The sequence below is a fragment of the Condylura cristata genome, unplaced genomic scaffold, assembly GCF_000260355.1.
Source record: "Condylura cristata isolate star-nosed mole 26May11 unplaced genomic scaffold, ConCri1.0 scaffold00006, whole genome shotgun sequence".
NCBI lineage: Eukaryota > Metazoa > Chordata > Mammalia > Eulipotyphla > Talpidae > Condylura > Condylura cristata.
In genome coordinates, this window is record NW_004567107.1 from 4,923,538 (window position 1) to 4,943,387 (window position 19,850).

Here is a 19,850-nt window from a genome sequence, read left to right on the forward strand (position 1 = left end):
CTGAAGGCCTTGCCGCAGTCGCCGCACCGGTAGGGCTTCTCCCCGGTGTGGGTCCTCTGGTGGTTGGTGAGGTTGGCGCTGTGGCGGAAGGCCTTGCCGCAGTCGCCGCACTCGTAGGGCTTCTCGCCGGTGTGAATCCGCTGGTGCTGGACGAGGGCCGAGCAGTCGCTGAAGGCCTTGCCGCACTCGCTGCACCGGTAGGGTTTCTCTCCGGTGTGGGTGCGCTGGTGTTTGGTGAGGTTGGCGTTCTGGCTGAAGGCTCGCCCGCAGTCGCTGCATTTATAAGGCTTCTCGCCAGTGTGAACCCGCTGGTGCTGAATGAGAGACGAGCTCTGGCTGAAGGCCTTGCCGCACTCGCTGCACCGGTAGGGTTTCTCTCCGGTGTGGGTGCGCTGGTGTTTGGTGAGGTTGGCGTTCTGGCTGAAGGCTCGCCCGCAGTCGCTGCATTTATAAGGCTTCTCGCCAGTGTGAACCCGCTGGTGCTGAATGAGAGACGAGCTCTGGCTGAAGGCCTTGCCGCACTCGCTGCACTCGTAGGGCCTCTCCCCAGTGTGGCTCTTCTGGTGCTGGGACAGGGAGGAGCAGTAGCTGAAGGCTTTGCCGCACTCGCCACACGTGTACGGCCTCGCCCGGTGAGGCGTCTCTCCGTCCGAGGTCCTCCTGAGGCTCTTCGTGGGCAATTCCCATGTCTGGCGTCTCACCTGTGCAGGCGTCCGCTGTTGAGCAGAGAGGACCGGTCTCAGGCTGAGGCTCCCCGCCAGTTCCCTGCCCCTGTGGCCCCGCTCCCCGGGGTGCAGCCCCGCCCCTGCGTCTTGGAGCGAGCCCTCCGAAACATCTTGCTCAACGTCTTGCTCACGCGGTGGTTCGGCAGATGCGGACTTGCAGTCTGAAAAAGCACAAACAGTTTGTCCAGCCCTCCACTGGGAGGAAGCACTCCCCAGACAAAGGGCTGGAGTGTGGCCGAGGGCTAAGGCAGCCCTGGCTGGCGAGTGGGCGTCCTTCACTGCCCTCTAAACTCAAAGGGGGAAAGCGGTGCGTCCGGGCTCAGGCCCTCAGGCTCCAGCCCTCAGGCTCCGGCCCTCAGGCTCCCTCCTACTCTCAGCGCTCCACTCTAGCCACGTTCTGGGCAGTCAGCTCCCGCGGCTAAACGACTGGCTGGTGGCTGACCCAGTGAAATCCCTTCCCCTACCAAGTGAGCAGGAGCCCAGCGGGGCCTCAGCACCCGCACAGCCGTTTTGGAGCCATCTGGCCGCCCCTGGCAAACCTGGCACCAGAATCCCCCCTGAGTGAACTCATCCTCAGGACAAACGAGAAATGGCGGCAGCTGCATCGACGGGCCCACCCTCGCACCGCTATCCAGGGAAGTAGGCCCGCGGCGGCCCGCGGCGGGCTTGTTATGCTGCCTGACGCCACGTGGCTGTCCCACTCGGGCCTGGAACCCACACGGCTCTGTGGAGGTGCTGGGTGCAGACACACTAGGAACCTTCACAGTGTGAACGTCAGAGGTGCTTCCCGGGTTGTGCATCAGGCGTTATTTTTCTTGAATGCTTAGTCTGGTACCTTCTAATGTACTTCCAATGGAAAATCATACTATTTTTATAATTCAAGTTACAAAAGTTTGGTTTCAAAGAATACACAATGATAAACTAGTAAGTGAACAAAGAAGTATGTACAATTATCTACTGTTGTATTTAGAAAAGTAGGTATGGTGGGACATACATAGGCAGGGAGGTCTTGACTTTCTTTTCCCAAATTAACTGTATATATTTTTATTAGAAAACTATTTTAAGAAGAATATCATGACTTTTATGATTAGAAAGTACCTTTTTAAAAAAGAAACATTACTGATTCTTAACCTTCTTTGAAACCTCATTCACATAAGAGAGCTTTAAATGTGCCTATGTAATACTTGGAAACTGTTTAGACTGTGAATCACAGCACCCTAGACACCCCGCTCTCTTCAGGTGAGTGGGTGGAGTCTTCCGGAGGCCTGCAGAATGTCTCTGCATAAAGTCAACCTCCCTGAGGAGCGTTCCCCAGTCCCACCTTCTCAAGGTGACCAGATTTAGTTCAAGGTGTACTGTATATAAGGAATGCTGACCCACACCGCCTGGTTTAAGCCTTGGCCTCACCGCTGACTGGCTATGTGACTTACGGTAAATGATCTATCTTCCTATGCCTAGACTTATTATTTATAAATGTAGCTCAGGATTTTTGTGAGGACCAAACGAGTTACAAGACATAGGGTGCAGATTGGTAGCTGAGGAACCGTAAATTTCACTCTTCTCTTGGACCTTCTTGGAAAAAACCGTAAGTCACCAAGCACGTTCCTAACACACAAACACCCAAAGTCCCTGCTGCTGGCTGAGCACATCTCTGTGACTCAGTACTTGATCACACGCGGATGATGGCTTTGATGGTTCTCAGAAACAGGCCACCCAAGGAAGAGATGTAAAAGGGGCAAAGACGAGAAGTGGTGGAAGAAAGGAGCAATCTAGAACACGTGACGCCCACACCTTGTGCCCAGTCCAGCTCTCCCCAGTGGTGCCGCCTGCCCCAAACCTAACTAGAACTTCCATTTTCTCTTCCAAGCCACTTGTCTCACAAATACTCAAGCCAGAGCCACTGTGAACTTCACCTCACATCCAACTCGCCAGTGCACCTGGTGGCTTTAATACCCAAACTGGTCCCGAGCCCTACTCACCAGCCACTGCTGTCTCACTGCTTCCTCAGTCTCCCTGCCCCACTCTTGACCTGGGAAGCCCATTCTGCTGAAGGATCTATTTAAATACAAACCAAACACTGCCCTCCCCTACCCGACCCTTCAGGGCTTCCTGGCTGCGTAACAGAACCCCTCACCCTCTTGTTTACTGAGTCCTAGGGTCTTCTGAGCCTAACCTAAGCCAAGTTCATGCCCAGTTCAGAGCCTCAACATAGGTGGCAACCTAGAATATTCCACCCCAGGTAATCACTTGGCTGGTTCATTCTCTTCCCTCAGATCCCAGCTGTGAGAAAGGGCTCTCACTCCTGAGAGTGGGCGCCGGATGCCTGCACACTCACCTGGACAGGGACCTCTTAGGTCTTTTTGCTCCAGCACCCACAGGCTATCCCTTTCTTCCAACTGGGAGTTCACGCCAGGTTGGGAAACCGGAAGTCCTATTTAGGGGAAAAAGCAGGCTTCAGAGACTTGTGTGAGGTATAAACAAGCCACCCCACCCTCCCCCGGGAGGATCACTCATTTAATTCATCCAACACACATTTACAGAGCACAGGGGACGATGGGGCGCAACAGTGAAAAAGATAAGACACAGATACAGAAGCAGCCTCAACGCGGGGAGCTGGGCGACAGGCTACATAAGCCACCGAGGACAGGTGCCTCTGTGTGAGGAAGAAGGGGCCTGAGGACAGCCCACGCCTCACCTGGGAAGTAAGATCAAGGGGGGAACGAAACTGCCTGTGCGCCCCCTGGGAAGGCTGCGCTCTTGCACGAGCACACGAGGCAGAACACTGCCCCAGCGATGTGGCCAAGCAGCTCTGGATGCGACTCTGCACCACAGATCTTTAAAACTGAGCAGACACTGAATTTTAAATGGCGTCTTACCGAGCAGGACCAGGCTCCTGGACTTTCCCTGTATCCCCTCCTTGAACCTGCTCCTTGGAGCCGGGACTGAGGGCCTCCACGCGTCCTGGGGAAGAGCTGTGGATCCCTAAAACAATAAGCACATCATTTCCCAAATGACAACGAATCTCCTCACCTGTCCTTCTAAACCATTCTTCACACCAAGAAACGTATTACATGGACAGTCCCTTGTAAAATCTATGAAACGTTTAAAGCATTTAGGCCATTTTGTAATAATCAAAGGGTCAAAGCCACATAAAGATGCCCTGAACTAAACTATAACTCATAAAGGAAAACCTCGGCAGTGTGAAGAGAAACTTAAAATATGAGCATTACCAGAGCTAGCTTGTTGAAAACACTGCAGCTGTTGACAGACCAGAAGCAAGCGACTTAGCCAGGTGGGCCATCACCACCTGGGAGTTGACAAGCCACCGCCTCTGTCCCCACAGCACACAGCCCGCCAAAAGGGCAAGGCAGCACAGTTACAGTTGTGGAGAAATCAAGATCCGGAGTCGAAAACTTTCAATGGAAATAAAGGAAGAAACTCAACTAGAACTTCAAGCCCCCCCTCCCCAGACACAAGATTTTAAAATAATCTGAGGAAAGAGAAACAAAAGCCCAGTAAAAAGTAGAAGTGACGGGGAAGAGCAGACTGAGTGGGGGTCCAGGACGGCTCCACCCCGAGGCCTGTGCGGCGGCGGCACCGAGGAGCCCTCGCAGAACACCCCAGGAACGTCTGCCAGCCTGTCGGGTGTTAGCAAAGAGGCGCCCAGGCAGGGCAGGGCGCCCTGGGGAACCGCGCGGGCCATGCGGGTCTCTGGAGAGGAAGGGCGATGGCGGCGTCTCATTTCTCGAGCTTTCGACAAAGAGCCCAAATTCTTTGTGCTATTAACCAAGACCGAAGGCTGCCTCGCGGGGCCAGGGCCCAACTTACGCGGGGCCCCGCCGGGCGGACACCAGCGGCCATCCCTCCCTCTGGCGCGGCGCCCGCGGGAAGGGTCGGCGTCGGTACGGCGGCGCTGGGGATGAGAAAGAGAACGAGGCAGACGCGTTGACAGCTCGTCGCGCCCCAGAAAAAACACCGGTTAAGGGGCCTAGCCGGGGCCCCCAAAAGGCTTCTGATTACAGACGCCCAGTGCTTCGCGACCCCACAGGCTGAGCCCGCGCCGACAGGGCCCGGCTCCGCGATTCCGAGCGTCCGTGGCCGCCTCAGGCGCCGGGAGGTCGACGCCGAGAAGGGGACCCTGCACCTCCCCATTTCCTTCCTCTCCCCGGCCCCGTCCTCCCTCCTCGCTGAAGTGCACTAAGCAGGCAGATCTCCCGCGCCTGACCGCCCCAACTTTCTGGCCTCGGAATTCTCCACTCCGAAATGGGGCCCCGGCCACAGGTGAGAGGCAGCGGCCGGCCCGGGGGCCGGCGGGCAGGGGGTCTCCGCAAGGCGCCGACCCTCGCCTCACCTTCCTCCAGCAGGGGGTTCCGCCTCGCGCCCGCCTCCGGCAGTTCTCCGGGCGTCGGCGGCGCTTCACAGGCCCAGCCCGGTTCCCAGCTCCCAGGCCGCACCGTCCTCCGCCCAGTGGTCAGGTCTGAGCCTGCCGGGCCTGGACGCCCCGGGAACCCCGCGCGGCCTCGGGCACAGAGCCTGTTACCCGCGGAAGTTGCCAGCGGAACCCGGACTGCAGCCCGCGCCGGGCGAAACGAAAGGCCCCGCGCTCGCGCCCAAGAAGACGCGTCCGGATGACGTCACTTCCGGTCACGCGCAATGAGTCCCCAGCGGACTCCATTTCCCAGAAGCCTCCGGCTTCAGCATGGCCAAAACCCTTTCGGACACCGGGCTTGTGACCCGCACCCTCCCGAGAGGTGCTTCCCGGGGAGGCCGCTGCCTGTTGAATTGGACGCATTTTCGTTTTACTCTGCCTCCCGCCACCGCACTTGCTCCTCCCTCTTAACCTCCGAAACCTCAATTCCTTTTTACCGTCCGCTCGCTTTTGTAAATATTTTGCTCCCCAGATCCTCTGACGTAATTGTCTTCGTCATTTTTCACTTGCTTTGCTACACCTCGCTGCCTTGAATTCTATTCTGCTTTGGGTGGGAACACTGCACCTTTTCTCGGGGCTGAGTTGTATTCTTTGGTGTGGAATACACCGATTTTGTGGATCTAACCGTTTCTCACTAGAATTAGTCGCCCCACCCCATGTCCAGCTAGTGTAAATAAAGTGCACTGAGCATAGCAGACCATGTAAGTTTTGAATTGATGGTTTTATGTCCTTTGGATAAATCCCAAGAGTAGGACTGTTGGAGTATACACTGTTGCTTTTTAGTGTTTTAAGGTAAACCCAAATGACTTCCCAAAATGCACCCTTCTACTTTCCTTCCACCAACAACGTATTTTTCTTCTTTCTACACCTCTCCAGCGCTTATTTGGCGTATTTTCAATAGGTGCCAGTCTTGACCGTGTGAGATGTTATCGTTGCCATTTTGATCTGCATCTCTCTGGTAAAAGGGATGTAGAACATTTCTACATGTCTGTTGGACTTCTGGTGAATTGTCTGCTGAGGTCTGCCCATGTGTTGATTTTGTTATTGTTGTTAAATGTCTCCTGTTCTTGGTCAGGGAATCTACTTCATTTCACGCTTTTGCACGTTCCCTTCTGACCCACTGGGACCGATGACTGGGGCCACTTAGGACAGAAAGCCACTTGGCTGAGCGGGATGATCCTGGGAGGGGTGGTTTTAGTGGAGTACTGGTTGTGGGCATCTGGTTTCTCCTCAGTGGATGGAGATGCCCAGGGCTTGAGCGGACGTCCTCTCTTTCCTCTGTCTTCAACTCAAGGTCCAACCTCAGTCACCATCATGGTCTGTTTGAGCCCTACTGAAAGAAAAGGAACGAGGGTCCCTTGGTGTGAAAAAGGATGTAGCCTGGAATTTTCAAAGTATAAAAATCTTTCAGCAGAAGACTTCTTAATTTTAAGAAGCAGCACACGTTAGTGGTGTCTCATGGTGTTTGATTAGCACAATTGGAGAAGGAATATTCTGTTTGGGGGGAGGTCTTTACCACACAGGGAATATTTTGGTAAACTTTCCTCATGCATTAGTGAAGTTTTCCCTCATACCTACTGAAGAATTTTCACTACTCAAGCATTTTCTGATGACCACTTCAGTCACATAGGCATTGTGACTTGAGAAGACAGGGATACAGTACTTGAGAAGCAGTGTTTGTCTCCGCCCTTATTCACAGTATTGGACCAATACAGTTCTCTTAACTTGGTGGGTCTTCTGTGAATCTTACTGAGATTCTCCCCATGAGGTAAGCTATATCCATGGATCTCTCTGAGATAAGCTTCTGCAAACTAGGGCTTACATACAATTTGGAGCTTAGAAATCAGTGGTGGATCTCATTAGGCTAAAATCAAGGTGTCTGCAGTTACATTCTTTCTGGTGGCTCTAGGGGAGAATCTGTACCTTGCCTTTTCCAATTTCCAGCAGGTGCTAACCCCATAATAGTAACCAGGCAACAGGGGGGTTCTTGCTTTAGTCTGGCCATTTGCCAGAGCCCTGAAAGTAAAGCCGCACACACCAACCGGCGCAGTTCCACCCGTGGCCGCTGGGTGGCGCTGGAGCACGCCTGGCTTCGAGCGTGGAAACTGCTGGGGTACAGGGCGGGCAGGTGTGGAGGGAACTGCGGATTTCTACCTGGTGCTGGGAGAAGGCCAGATTCTGTGTACCTGTCCTTTAGGGAGGTCCCTGCCCGGCGGTGCTGGGCTGGGCTCCAGGGGCAGATACAGGACTGTCAGCAGGGAGGGCTCTGGGGTCCCTGAGGAAATGGTCCCAAGGGAGTCTGAGACTTCTGAGAGCATATGCGGTCAGTCGTTGGCACATAGGGGTGCTGTTAGCAATCAGAATGTGGTGTGGGTAGGCGTTACTAAGCGAATAGGGTAAGACACAGAATATAAAGACGTCAGGCCTCCCTTGGTGAGGCAGCCCTGGGACCTCAGAGCCCTGCATGCAGCCTCCCTCTCCCCAGCAGGAGCACCCACTGAGCACGTGCTCGGGCCCAACTGTAGTCCTATATAAGTGTCCACTCTCACAACAATCCCTTACGGGGATGGCATCTTTACGGCCATTTTACAGATCAGTCAGACAGAGGCTCGAGACACTGAGCGCTCGGCAGAGGGCGAGCACCCCGAGAATGTGAGCCGAGCCGCTGGCATTCGTCCCAACCCCTGCGCTGCAGCAGCAGGAGGGCGAGGCAGAGATGACCGCGACGTCCTGCTCCTTGCCCGCGTGTCTAGCCATCCTCTCTGCAGCCTCAGGGCCTGAGCCACCCTCTGCATCCTGGCTGGTGCTTTACCAGCCTGTCTGCCGAAGCTGGGGGTCGCCGAGCAGGAGCCGGGAGCAGCTCTGCTTGAATTCCTGTGAGCAGTTTCCCAGCACAAAGACCCCTCTTTGCAAGGTGACAGAGACCAGCTGGACGAGGGAAGCCATTTGCCAAGGCCCGCTGGCCTGCTGCACTGAGTCAGCGCGGGTGCGAGCGGCAGAGGTGCCGAGGCTGGCCCACTCCCCAGACACCCAGTGGGCGCCCAGCGGGTCTGCAGGTCCTGCCCCTCCGAGAGCAGGCTCTGAGCTGGTGGGTTACAGGCCCCTCTCGGTCACAGCCAGTGTGCAAGCCTCTGCGGTGGATTCTGAAAGGACGGGCCAGTGGCCTTGCTCAAGCACAAGCCCCTGGACTAACAACTCCTCTCCAGGTTTATCTGAAGACATTTCGGTTTGACTACGCACAGGCGCAGCTGGCTCTCGCCTCAGCTCCTGACTCATCACACTCTCTGGTGTCCCGGTCACCTCTGTCTCTTTCCAGGGTTGATGTAACAAATATCACAGTCTGAGAGACTCGGATGTCCATTTCTTCATAATTCTGGAAGCTAGAAGTTCAAGAGCAGAGTGAGTGCTGGGTTGGTTTCTCCCGAGGCCTCTCTCCTTGGTCCGAAAATGGCTCTTTTCCCATCTTCACTTCATCTTCTTTGTGCAACCAGTCCTATTGGAACAGAGACCCCTTAATTTTACCTTAATTACCTCTATAAAGGCCCCGTGTCCAGGCACAGTCACATCCTACCATGTCGGGTCAGGGCTTCAACGTATGCATGGCAGACACAGCCACCTCCAAGCAACCTTTACCGTTACCTCGGTTTCCACCACCATCACCCCGTCCTGTTCTACTTCTCGACCTAAGTCACCTCGTTTTCTCTGTGACAATCTCCCTCATCTGTCCCTGGCCTCCTCTCTGCGCACCCACTTGTTCCTCCCGTTTCTTCCTCCGAGCCGTGCCTGTCTAGTGGCAGCAGGATCAGTAAGCAGTGAGCTGGAAACAACCCAATGCAATGCAGAACCAAGTGGAGCTGATTTGAGTGCTGACGTATTTAAACCACAGTCGTCCTAAATTCTTTTCCCCACACCGCGTGGCTCCATGGGAAACACTGCTCACAAAACGTGAAGGAAGGCCCTCCCTGGTGGCTCAGCGGGTTAAAGCGCAGCACTAAGAAGCTAAAGCCACTTTAGCTGCCCCAGAGGTGACCACATTGACTCGGCAGACCTCTCCTGACCCGCCCGCTGCTCCCCTCAGCAGTGTGCTTCGTCAGTCGGCCTGTCCTGCTCCCCACTCTGTCTCTGGTGAAGCCACTCACCGCCCCTGAGCCTCTGGCCTGTACCCCAGTTCTGTATGCACAAATGAATAAATCTTTAAAAACAAAAAAGTGAAGGAAACTTCCATGGTGGCTGAACTTACCCCTTTAGCTCCTCTTCTCTTCCAACTCCCAAGGAGATGAGCATCAAGAGGAAGAGTCCAGGACGGAACAGAGCCTTTAGGGGAGGGGGCAGGCAGTGACTTGCCCTGGGTGTCAGGCAGGGAGAGAACCACGGACCGAAAACCATGTGGGGCGCAGAAGCCTGGGGCCACGGTGACCGCAACGCGCAGGCGCAGACTGCCCCGAAGCTGGCAGAGCAGCAGGGCCGCTGTGGCCGGCGGGAGGCCACAGGAGATGGCCACCCTCCCCCGGCCGACTCAGGGCTGCCTCTGCAGAGGGCGGCCGTGCGCTTCCTTTGTTTATTATTTATCCAAATAATGTAGTTAGTGAACTACAACCCAAACATTAAATAGAGAAGCCTTTTCTTCTGTAAAACAAGATTTGATGACTAATGAGCCAGGGAACTGAGCCCAAGGTGAGCTGAAAATGCCGTCCCAGTGCCAAGCTGAGCCTGCCGACCAGAGTCCACTAGATGTTCCTGGCAGGGCCCCGCTCACTGGAGGCGGCTCACGAAAGGGTGGACACAGCCCATCCGTAGGCTTCAGTCCCACAAAGAGGCCATGGCCTGATTTTCCGGGTCAGATTTTTATTTGGCAAACCAAATAAAGTTCCTTCCTCGAGGAAAAACCGTGGTTTGTCACTAGTCTCCAGAAGCATCTGCAGCCAGAAAACGAGGTACCCTTTAGTGTCTTAACGGAGATGGTGCAGAGGGCTGACCACAGGCCCCAGGGCTGCCCGAGATGTCCCGACCTGCAAGCCCAAGCACTGGTGGAACCGGGCTGGCGGCTGGCACACCAGGCAGCAGGCTGCTGGGCCAGAGCTCTGGGCTGGCAGGAGGCCCTGGAGGAGACCTTCCGCGGGGCTGTGGCCTGGGTCCTGGCTCCCGGGGGCCCAGGAGTGGGCTGGGGCGCTGGGCTCCGGCCGAGACCTGTTTTGAAGTGACAGGCAGGTCCCGCCCCTCTGGAGTCCGAGGCTGGCCCAGCAAGGAGCACAGCTGTTGCCAGGCAGGGGCTGTCATCGCCCCTCAAAGTGGGCTGTGATTTGCTCCAAAGTCTTCCCTTTGGTTTCAGGGACGCAGACCAAAGTGAAAAGGACACTGAAGATGCAGAAGGCTGAGGCGAGCCAGAAGGCGCCATAGGGCCTGAGGACTTCCTGCGGGGAGAGAGGCTGTGTTTGGAGGTGGAAGGGCGGGGGCCTCAGGAAATCACGGCCCAGGCCCAGCCTGCCTGCACTCACACTCGTTCTGCCTCCTCGGCCTTAGGGGAGTGAGTGCAGAGGGCATGGCCAGGCTGTTGTGTGGGTTAAGGGACTGGGGAAAATGAGGCTCGCTGAGGTGAAGTGACCGCTTTGAAGTCAGGGACCCACTACCACAGGGCGGCTGCCCCTGGGGTCTGACGCCAGGGCTCGGATCCCACACTCTACACTCTGCTTTGGCCCTGTCTCTGCCCTGAGGAGCACGAGCGAATGGGCAGTGTGCTCACAGAGAGTGAGCGGATCCTTCAGTCAGAGCCTGTCCACGCCCACCTGCTCCGCTCCCTCTGTCCTTTGCCTCCTCCTGGGTTTCTTTCCTTCCTCCTTTTCTGTCAGCTCCCTCCAAGTTCCTAGCAAGTCATCTCCACTGCCAGGCCTGTGTGGTCTCCCCAGCACGCTCTGGGCCCAGCCCTGCACAGACCCTGGTGTCCACACCTCTCAGGATCCACCTCCCTGCCCAGTCCTGGTCTGGTGGCTCCTTCCCCGACTGCTATGCGGGCCCTTCCCAGCCCTTGTCACACAGAGGACCCTGTCTGTGCCCCTCACTGCTGTCCCTGGCAGCCTGACCAGGCCTGGACGCGATGCACGCCAGGACAGCTGGGGGAGGAAAGACTGAACAAACGGCTTGACTCTCTGCTCCATAAGGGCCCCCCACATAGCTGGGAACCCCTGGACAAGGTTCAGGCCTGTGTCAGCCCATCCATGAGGTGGTGACAAAATGCTGAGCTGAAGTAATGTTCCCAACAAGTGTGGAGGGAGCACTGTCTCCCTCCTCCTCCTCAGTCAGAGAAACTGGCCCAGGGGCCAGCAGTACACCCCAAGTCCCGGAGCTGGGCAGTGGCCATGTGGCAGCTGGAACCCAGGCTTAGCCTTCAAGGCCAGGCTCCTCCCTTACAGTCCTGTTTCCCAGCCCACATCCTGGCCGTCCAGTGGGGAGCCAGAGCGCTTCCTACCCACACAGCCGGGAGCTCCCGAGTGCGCGCAGCCTGGGGTTCCCCATCTGTCTCCACTTGAACCCCCCACTAAGATGCCCAGAGTGGAGCAGGCTCAATGTGTGTGTGAGGCCTTTTGCGGGAGTCATTCTGGAAGTGCTCCTCGGGGTACGCGGGAGGCGCCGGGGCCTGCACTCACCATGAGGCTGCTGAATTCCTTGGTCACCAGAAAGGCCATGAGCCAGTTGGTGAGCACACAGACACCGGTGGCCACGCCCTTGACGTGCAGAGGGAAGATCTCCGACATAAGGAGCCAGGGGATGGGCCCCCAGCCCACAGCGAAGCCTGTGGGACAAGACAGGCGTCAGAGCCCAGATCCAGACCCAGAGCCTCCCTGGGCTGAGACCTGCAGGGCAGCCTGGCCGCGGGTCAAGGGCACTGCGGTGCCACCTGGGCGCCCGGCCCTGCACCGCCTCCCAGCTGGGGGTCTGTGGCCAGTCACTTCTTTGTAGGCATCAGGCTTCCTCCCTGCAAAATGGGACGAGGAGGGGGCTGCTGTGGGGCAGGTGAAAGGTGGGTACAGGGCTCGGAGCCTGGCACGCGGACAGACATGGGGGCCCATGTGGCCGAGTGAGGGCGGGCAGGACCGGGCTCACTGCGAGGCGCAGGAAGCTGCAGCAGCCGGCCCTGCCTGTCGGCCGCCGCCAGTCTCCCCTCGGCCCCCTCTCACCGGCAATGAAGAGGCACATGCTGCCCACCGCCAACCAGGCCAGCCCCACACTGGCATCAGCGGACTCCACGGAGGCAGGGGCCAAGAGGTCCACGTGCGAGGAGTTGCCGGGCCCACTCTGGGTCAGCTTGAAGTAGGTGCCAAAGGCGCTGGTGCTGAATACCATGACCACACCTGCGGGTGAGCGTGGTGGTGGGCAGGGGCGGGTGGTGGGCAGCCCGGTGTGGGCTGCGGGGGCTGGCGTCCATCTCAGTGTGGCCAGGCCACGGTACCGTGGCCTGCCTACCTCGGGAGGGGCAGCACCTACCCTGCCCTGCCGCTTGGAGCTCACTTCGGCAGACGGCGAGAAGCTCCCGGAAGCACAGCCTCCCGGGCCTGAGGGAGCAGGGCCGGAAGAGCAGCTGCTGTACCGCTTTAAGCCCCAGATCCCTGGCAGTCCTGAGGGCTCGGGTCATCTCCCACTCTCCCACCGTTACCTCACTTCACTGAGGGGAAACTGAGCCCAGGTAGACCCGGGCCCCAAATGCCCACATGCTTCAGGGTCACTTCCCGCCTGGGTTCTTGGTTTCCTTGTGTAAACTGGGGCCCCAATGGCGCCTAGAGTAGGTCCTGGCTTTGTTTTCAGGGATGCTGGGCCACCTTCCTCCCACCACCACCTCCTGGGGGAATGTGGCCTGGGCAACCCACTTGCTTATGGCTGAGGCCTCTCCCTTGGGCCTTACCTGACAGGGTCAGGAGCAGCCTGCGCCCAGCTTTGTCCATGATGAGGGCCGCCAGGGCCGTGAACAGCACCTGGATGATGCCCATGACGACTGAGGCCAGGCTGCTGTCCTGGGGAGACAGGCCGCGGCCCCTAAGTCAAAGGCCCTGGGGCCAGGCCCCACCTACCTGGCATCGGATGAGGCAGGCCAGGTGGAGGCCTGGGCCTCTTTACCTTGAACTTGGCCTCCTCAAAGATGGTTTCTGCATAGAACATGACCGCGTTGATCCCCGACAGCTGCTGGAAGGCCATCAGTGAAATGCCGATGACGAAGGGCTTGTAGATGCTGGGCCGCCTCAGCTGGGCCAGGTGGAAGCCCTGCTCAGAGAGCCCTCGCATCAGAGCTGCTCCCCCGCCTGAAGGCCCGGCAGGAGCCTACTGACCTGGGGCCCAGTGGACGGACTGACCCTCAGCTTCTGTCTGGGCTTTGGGACAAAGGTCCCCATTTGTAAAGCAAAGGTCCCGCGCCTCCCCCTACCTTCCCTGATTTGCTGCGAGAGTCACGAAGATGGCATGAGGAAAGAGAAGGGGTTCCCGAAACCCAGAGCCTCCGGCACAGCCCACAGAATCCTACTGCCACCACCACCCACCCTATGCCTCCCACTGTCCAGGTGGGGAGACTGAGGCTGACGCCTCCCCCCCTCTCGGCCCTGCACTTCCCAGGCCAGAGAGCCCAGACTTCAGATCTGCGCGTACGCTGCCCTCTGCCCCATGACCCTTCTCTTTCTGGGCCACAGCCAACGGGAGGGGCTGGAGCAGGCATCTCCCCGTTCACCTGCCAGGGCAGGGGGGGCTCTCTGGGCAGTGACCTGGGCAGTCTGTGCTAGCCCCCCCGCTGCAGGGGCGCTGTTGCGCGCTCTGCCATCCCCACAGCCAGCCCCGCACCTGGTCTGCAGGCCCCACAGGGGGCTCTTCCAAGTCCTGCTGGGATCCCCACAGGAACTGCAGGGCGGCCACAGCTTCCTGGTGCTTGCGCTGCGTCAGCAGGAAGCGCGGGGTCTCGGGCATGCAGCACATGAGCAGCAGCATGAGGGAGGGGGGCAGGCAGCCCAGCACGGCCAGCCAGCGCCACTCCAGAGCCCCACCTGCGTGGGGGGTCAGACATCAGAGCCAGGGGGACAGCCAGCCTGCACAGCTGTCACCTGGGGCCTTTCGTGGCGGCCTGAGTGGAATCCCTGGGAGTGCTGGGCAGGAGGGGGCTCCGTTCAAGACAGGGGGCAGGGCTTCGGGGTGCGGTGTCAGGGTCACACGGTGGTGCAGCGGCTGTCGGACTTGAAGCCTGCCTTGCTACCCCAGTTCTGCTGACAGCACATCTGCTTCTAGGAGCTTCCCCAGCCCTGCCCCGGGGGTCCCTGCTTTCATACTGCAACTCGCGGACAGTGTGGGTCCAACACCGACATTCCCCAGGGGGGTGTGCTTGGCCCGCCACATTCCGGGCCTCCAGGCTTTGGAGCGGTCAGCCCGGGGGTCCTGACTGGACGCTGTGTAATGAGGAACTGACCTAACTGGTCAGCTGACCTAACCAGCTCCCCTCGCACCACACTGGGGAAAGCTGCCCTGGAAAGACACACTTTCTCCTTCTCCAGCTCTCCCTGGAAGTGAGTAGCAAACCCACACACCCTAAGGCCCAGGGAGCCGGGCAGCGTGAACACGGGTGCGTGGCCTCGGACAAGTCCCTTGTATGAATGCCAATTCCTGTTTCTCTAAAACAGCGCGCTGGCCGCTAACAGGAGTCAAAAGAGAGAAGGTGAGAACTGTACCAGCCAGGTAGGCTAGGAGGATGCCTATGACGACCATCAGCTGCACACAGGAGCCCAGCAGCCCCCGGATGGCAGGGTAGGCGATTTCGGAGATATACACCTGTTGGCAAGGAAGAGGAGACTTGGGGTCCCAGGGTCCCTCAAACCGAAGTCTCAGCCAATCGGGGCTGAGGAGAGCTCCTGCTCCAGCTGCTGCAGGGCTGACTGGCCCCGAATGGCACCTCCTGGGTAGCAGAGCCCTCACTGTCTCCTCACAAGCCATTCAGGGAAACAGAGGCGCAGATAGCTGCCCTGTCCATGTGAGTGGCTGGGCTGGGGTTTCACCCAGGGGCATGCAGCTACAACTCTGGCCTTGGCAATGTTGCTCTTGTAATACAAGAGAGGTCCCAGTTAAGAAGCAAAATTCCCGGCTCCAGTGACAGCTTCCCCACTGACCAGCTGTGCCCCAGGAAAGGTCTTCACCTTTCCGAACTCACTTCTGTGAAACGCAAGATGACAGCCGCCCCTTCCAAGGGGGGGTTTAGAGGGGGTGAAGAGATAGAGGGGATAAAGTGGCAAGAGCCACAGCGCCAGGCAGCCAGAAGGCCTCCGGGGGAAGGGCCAAGCCCCCGGGTCTGGGCAGCGGTTTGTCCCACTGCTCCTCGGTCCCAGGACGCCGGGCCACTCACCGGGGCTACCAGGGAGGCAATGCCGCAGGCCAGGCCGGTGAGGAGGCGACCCCCGAGCAGCATCCACACGTTCTGGGCGGCGGTGATGACCGTAAAGCCGGTCACGAAGGGCAAGGTGCAGAGCAGGAGGCTCAGCTTGCGCCCCGCACGGTCCACGAGCCAGCCGCCCAGCACGCCGCCCGCCGCGGCGCCCAGGGTCACGATGGCCTGCGGGCGGGCAGGCGGGCGACCACCACATGAGGAGGCTCCCGCGGCCGCGCCCGACCGCGCCCTCCAGCCACCCCGGCATCCTCAGAGGGAAGAGGATGCGGCCCCCGCTGGTGGTCCGAGAGAGGGCGGCCCTGGCTGGGGAGCACGCGGCGGAGGGTCTCAGCTGCCGCTCCGGACAAAGCCGCGGGAGGGCCCTTCCCCAGGGCCGGGCGGTGCCCTCCCGGGGGTGGGCCAGGGCCCCAGAGCCCGCCAGGGGGGAGGGAGGAGGAAGGTCCCGGCCGGGCCTCACCCCGAACCAGGAGGCGGCTGCGTCGTCGAGGCGCGGGGCCGGGGGCGCATCGCGCCGCAGGCTCGGGATGGCCGGAGAGCTGTAGCCGAGCGCGAAGCCGAAGCTGAGCGGGCCCAGGGCGGCGGCGAAGGCGGCGAGGAAGACGCGGCGGCCGCGGGGCGCGCTGCGGGGCAGGGCCGTCGGTGAGCGGCGCCGGCCCGCTCGCAGCCCCGAGGCCGCGGCCGCGTCCTGTGCTCGGGCCCCTCCCGCTCACCTGCCGCTGGGCGGCCCCAGCAGCGGCCGGGTCTCCAGGTAGTCAGGCGTCATGTCCACTGCCAACGCTCGCGCGTCCGGCTCCGGCGCCCGAACCGCCAGGGGTCCGCGAGTGCCTGCCGCACCCGCCTCCCCGCAGAGACGACCAATGGGCGCCTCTGGGGCGGGGGTGGGCGGTGCCGTGTGAGAGCAGCCTATAGAAGCGCGGGGCGGGGTCAGCGACAGCGCAAAGAGCCAGTCAGAGGAGCGCCCCGGAGCGGCCCCTGGGGACGAAGTCATCCAATGCGCGGGCGAGGAGGCCTTTGTGGCTGGCCCGGAAGATCCATCATCCAATAGGAGTGTGGTGCGGGCCTGGAGGCGGGGTGAGAAAGATGCTTCAGGCTGAGTCGACCAATGAACGTGGAGGACGCGGATTGTATTTGCGCCTGCAGCCGCCTTTCTGTCTAGCGTCCACCCGCGGAGGTGGCTGCGGGAGGAGGTGGGCGAGTGGGCCGGCCCTGGACTTCCCCGCCCGCGTGGGCTAGCTGCCACAGTCCTGCCGGGTCGGGAGTGGGTCCCGGACCGGAGGTGCTTGACCCCCGCCGCCGCAGGGCGGAAGATCTCCAAGAGTCCGCAGTCGCACCCTCTCCTCTGGGAGGCTGAGCCTGGGCTGGTGCGCCCGTTGGTTGCCGGGAGGGACAGCCCGCACGACCCTGAGCCCTGCAGACAGCCGAGTTGGAGTCGACAGCTGCTAGGGAGTCCGGAGGCTGACGGCCTGCGTTAGTGACTCACGTGTATGCACTGAACTGGGCTTAAATGGCGAGCCACTTCATAGGTGGTCCTAACTCGAATCTTCGTTTTACAAGGGCCCCAGTCTCCGTGTGTGTGCGTCCAGTTCAGGACCACGCGAGCAGGGTCTGAAGAATATCGCCTGTTGTGCCTGTTAAAAATAGGCCCCCGAGGGAGTCCTCCAGGTCGGCCTCCCTCCCCCCAGCCTCAGCGGAAGTTTCCAGTTCAGCCTCAGGGAGGTATCTGCCAGCCAAGTCCCCCTACCTGCCCTGGAGGGAGGAGCTTTTTCTGAATTAATCTGTTCTTTTACTAATAACCGTGTCCCACCTTTTTACCTATCGATACCCTCCTCTTTGTGTAAGCCTAGACGGTGTGCTGCTCACTCACCGGCCACTTAATAAAACCAATAAGATCTCTGAAATCGTGGATTTTGTTTGTATTAACAGTCCCGCACACTCTGGGAGTCATAGTTTCAGTGGAGTGTTGTGTGATTCTGGAAAGATCAGCGCTATGAGATGAAGAGGTTTGGCTTCTAACTCCTCTGTGGGCCCGTTCTCTTCTAAGTGGGGATGACCACATCTGTCTTCCAGGAGAGAGAATTGGGGAGCAGCCCGTCTATAAGAGACCAAGCACGTGAGGCACCCATGTGCTAGTGGTAGCAGTCACCTGACCGACTATCTCTGGAGACTCAGGTAACTGCCCTTCTGAGCTTGTGCTGCCATAAAATCGTATCACAGCACTTATCACCAGGCGATGGGCACCCCATTCCTTCCTGCTGTCTCCTCCCCTCCAGTGCACATGACCTCCTCCTCCGAGAGTTGCTGCCTATTGATAGCCACTGTGGAATGCTTGGCCCCACGGCAAGCTGCGGCAGATCCTCAGCTCTGTACCTCAGGCAGCAGGTGTGCAGCGAGGCTGTGTGCCTAGGATGGGCCTGTGAGTCCTGGGGTCAGGGGCCCCTACAAACCTGCTGCTGCCCTCCGGCTGGCAGCTCCCCCCAGGAGTGTGCAGGCATCGCACCTTGGCGACTGCTGCCTCCAGCCCGCCTTTATAAGCAGAGCTCCGTCGGTGTGCTTAGTCAGGCCCACTTCTCATCCTTTCTACAGTCGCGGCTGAGAGCTGCGCGATCTGCGAGATTGTCCCGTCATGAGGAGGCTCTGATGCTGCTGATCTCTTTGGAAAAAGGCTTTAAATGGACTTGGGTTTTTCTATTCCAGGCTGAGAAGGAAGAAACTTCAGGGGAAAAAGGAAAAGATGCCAAAATCACAATACAAACTCATGAAGTTTACCAATTAGTGAACTGAAAAGTTTTAACCAGGTCTGAAGACACAGGCTCTCAGGCTGACCCAGGGGGCAGGCGGGAGAGGGTGCGCTGGTTGGGTCGCTGCCCCTGAGGCTGGGTTTGTCTTGTTGAAAGTATATTTTTAAAATTTGTTTATGATTTCAAGAACTGGGGTATAGGCCAGAGGTGCGGGGGGTGAGAGGATTCACCAGAGATAGTGGGGAGCAGAACAGGCAGGTGGACTGAAACACACTGCTGAGGGGACCAGTGGGGAGACAGGAGAGGTCTGCTGTGCCCTGTGGGTCACTCCCTGGCTGGGGATAGCTTGACAGTGCTGAGACTTTAATCCCTGGACCAGGGAGGGGTTTCCTTGTTTGAAAAGCTAGAATAAGAAAGCCTAATTCACAGAACTTTTGATGAGGTCAAAACACAGTATGTAGTTGATTTTGTGCCCCCCCCCCCATTATGTGAAAGGACATAACAAAACACACAGAAAGAACTGGAATAATGAAGGCTTCCTTGGTGGCCTAATGGTTAAATCTCAGCACTATCACTCCTACGGACTGAATTCAATCCCCGGCCAGGGAGCTGACCCATTTTTGTGCAGCAGGCCTTTCCTGTCTTGCCCGCTGCTCCCCTTAGCCGTATATTTCAGTCAATCCACTGTTCTGCTCCCCACTCGGTTTCATGAATCCTCTCACCCACCGCCCTCCCCCCCGCCCCTGTACCTCTGGTCTACACAGTTCTTCTGTGCAAAAAATAAATTTGTCGTAAAAGCACAGGGATGATGAACCTGCAAAGACATACTTGCTGTGGGCAGCCTGCATGGAGAGACCTGAACAGCCTGCCTTTACGAGTCCACGCACGTAAACTGTCTGTGCAATAAGCAGAGGGCGCTGTCCCCACAAGGCAAGGCCCACGAGGAGGTAGGATTCAAGTGTCTGTAAAATGTCAGATCAAGGTTAGGCCAAACATCTCTGCATTTACAGAGTACACCTGTAGGTCTCTTCAGAGTTCCTATAATAGGAGAAATGACTCAAAATTTCTTTAGATGGATAATATAAGCAAAAAGAGAGTGTGAAATGAAATCTCTGGGCAAGCCAATGGTAAATTAACCTCCTTTACACATTACATTTTTTGTCAGTGAAACTAGATTTCCGCTTTGGTCTCCTGCAAGCAGCTGACATTTCTCTCTCTCATTTGCACGTGGCCCAGCTCACAGCTGCTCATCTTGAGGAGGGAGCAGAGGGAGGCGGGTACATGGCCAGAGGAGCGTGATGTTGGGCTCCTGTGAAAGCAAGGCTGGCCTCACAGGCCAGGGAATCAGAAATGCACTTCTGCCAGTTTCCTGATTAGCTTCAGAGTAACAATAAAACCAGCAAAAGGACCTTAAGAATCGGGACGAGCTCCGGACCTTATTATTTTTCATGAGTCTCAAGGAAGAAGCAGCAGAAGCTTCTAAGATCTAATCATTTGTTGTTTTTTCCCCAAGTCAAGGAACAGGAAAACAGCTGGTTCCAATTACAGTGGGCTGA

The 19,850-nt window shown here is 58.1% G+C and overlaps 2 protein-coding genes across 3 annotated transcripts in view; both read right to left on the reverse strand.

Moving 5' to 3' along the window:
* The window catches only part of ZNF79 (zinc finger protein 79), a 5,906-nt gene extending 621 nt beyond the window's left edge, over positions 1-5,285 (reverse strand). Inside the window, exons 1-5 of the mRNA XM_012721428.1 lie at positions 5,077-5,285; positions 4,554-4,638; positions 3,602-3,707; positions 3,061-3,156; positions 9-886 (exon numbers count right to left, since the gene is read on the reverse strand). Coding sequence (XP_012576882.1) covers positions 9-886; positions 3,061-3,156; positions 3,602-3,707; positions 4,554-4,586 — 1,113 coding nt within the window. The 5' untranslated portion in view covers positions 4,587-4,638; positions 5,077-5,285. The remainder of the gene's footprint in view (positions 1-8; positions 887-3,060; positions 3,157-3,601; positions 3,708-4,553; positions 4,639-5,076) is intronic.
* Positions 5,286-7,247: 1,962 nt separating this feature from the next.
* On the reverse strand, positions 7,248-16,370 carry SLC2A8 (solute carrier family 2 (facilitated glucose transporter), member 8). 2 transcript variants are annotated; one of them, XM_004677316.2, is made up of 11 exons: positions 16,267-16,370; positions 16,014-16,176; positions 15,515-15,721; positions 14,847-14,946; positions 13,972-14,171; positions 13,261-13,404; positions 13,049-13,157; positions 12,327-12,500; positions 11,796-11,941; positions 9,395-10,565; positions 7,248-8,647 (listed from the first exon to the last, which is right to left on the reverse strand). In XM_004677316.2, the coding sequence occupies exons 1-10, from the start codon at positions 16,317-16,319 to the stop codon at positions 10,428-10,430; spliced, it is 1,434 nt and encodes a 477-aa protein (XP_004677373.1). In that variant the 5' UTR covers positions 16,320-16,370; the 3' UTR covers positions 7,248-8,647; positions 9,395-10,427. The 2 variants fall into 2 exon arrangements, with proteins under 2 accessions (XP_004677373.1, XP_012576883.1); XM_012721429.1 differs by lacking the exons at positions 12,327-12,500; positions 13,049-13,157 and having other exon boundaries at positions 13,215-13,404.
* Positions 16,371-19,850: the final 3,480 nt, after the last annotated feature.

Bases quoted from the DNA above. Each gene is read 5' to 3' on its own strand.
- SLC2A8 (XM_004677316.2), bottom strand. From the start codon at position 16,319: ATGACGCCTGACTACCTGGAGACCCGGCCGCTGCTGGGGCCGCCCAGC. The intron at 13,158-13,260 runs GTAAAGAGGCCC...CTGTCTCCCCAG, and splicing joins TTGAGGAGGCCAAGTTCAAG to GACAGCAGCCTGGCCTCAGT. The intron at 10,566-11,795 runs GTGAGTGCAGGC...CTCTCCCCGCAG, and splicing joins AGGAATTCAGCAGCCTCATG to GAAGTCCTCAGGCCCTATGG.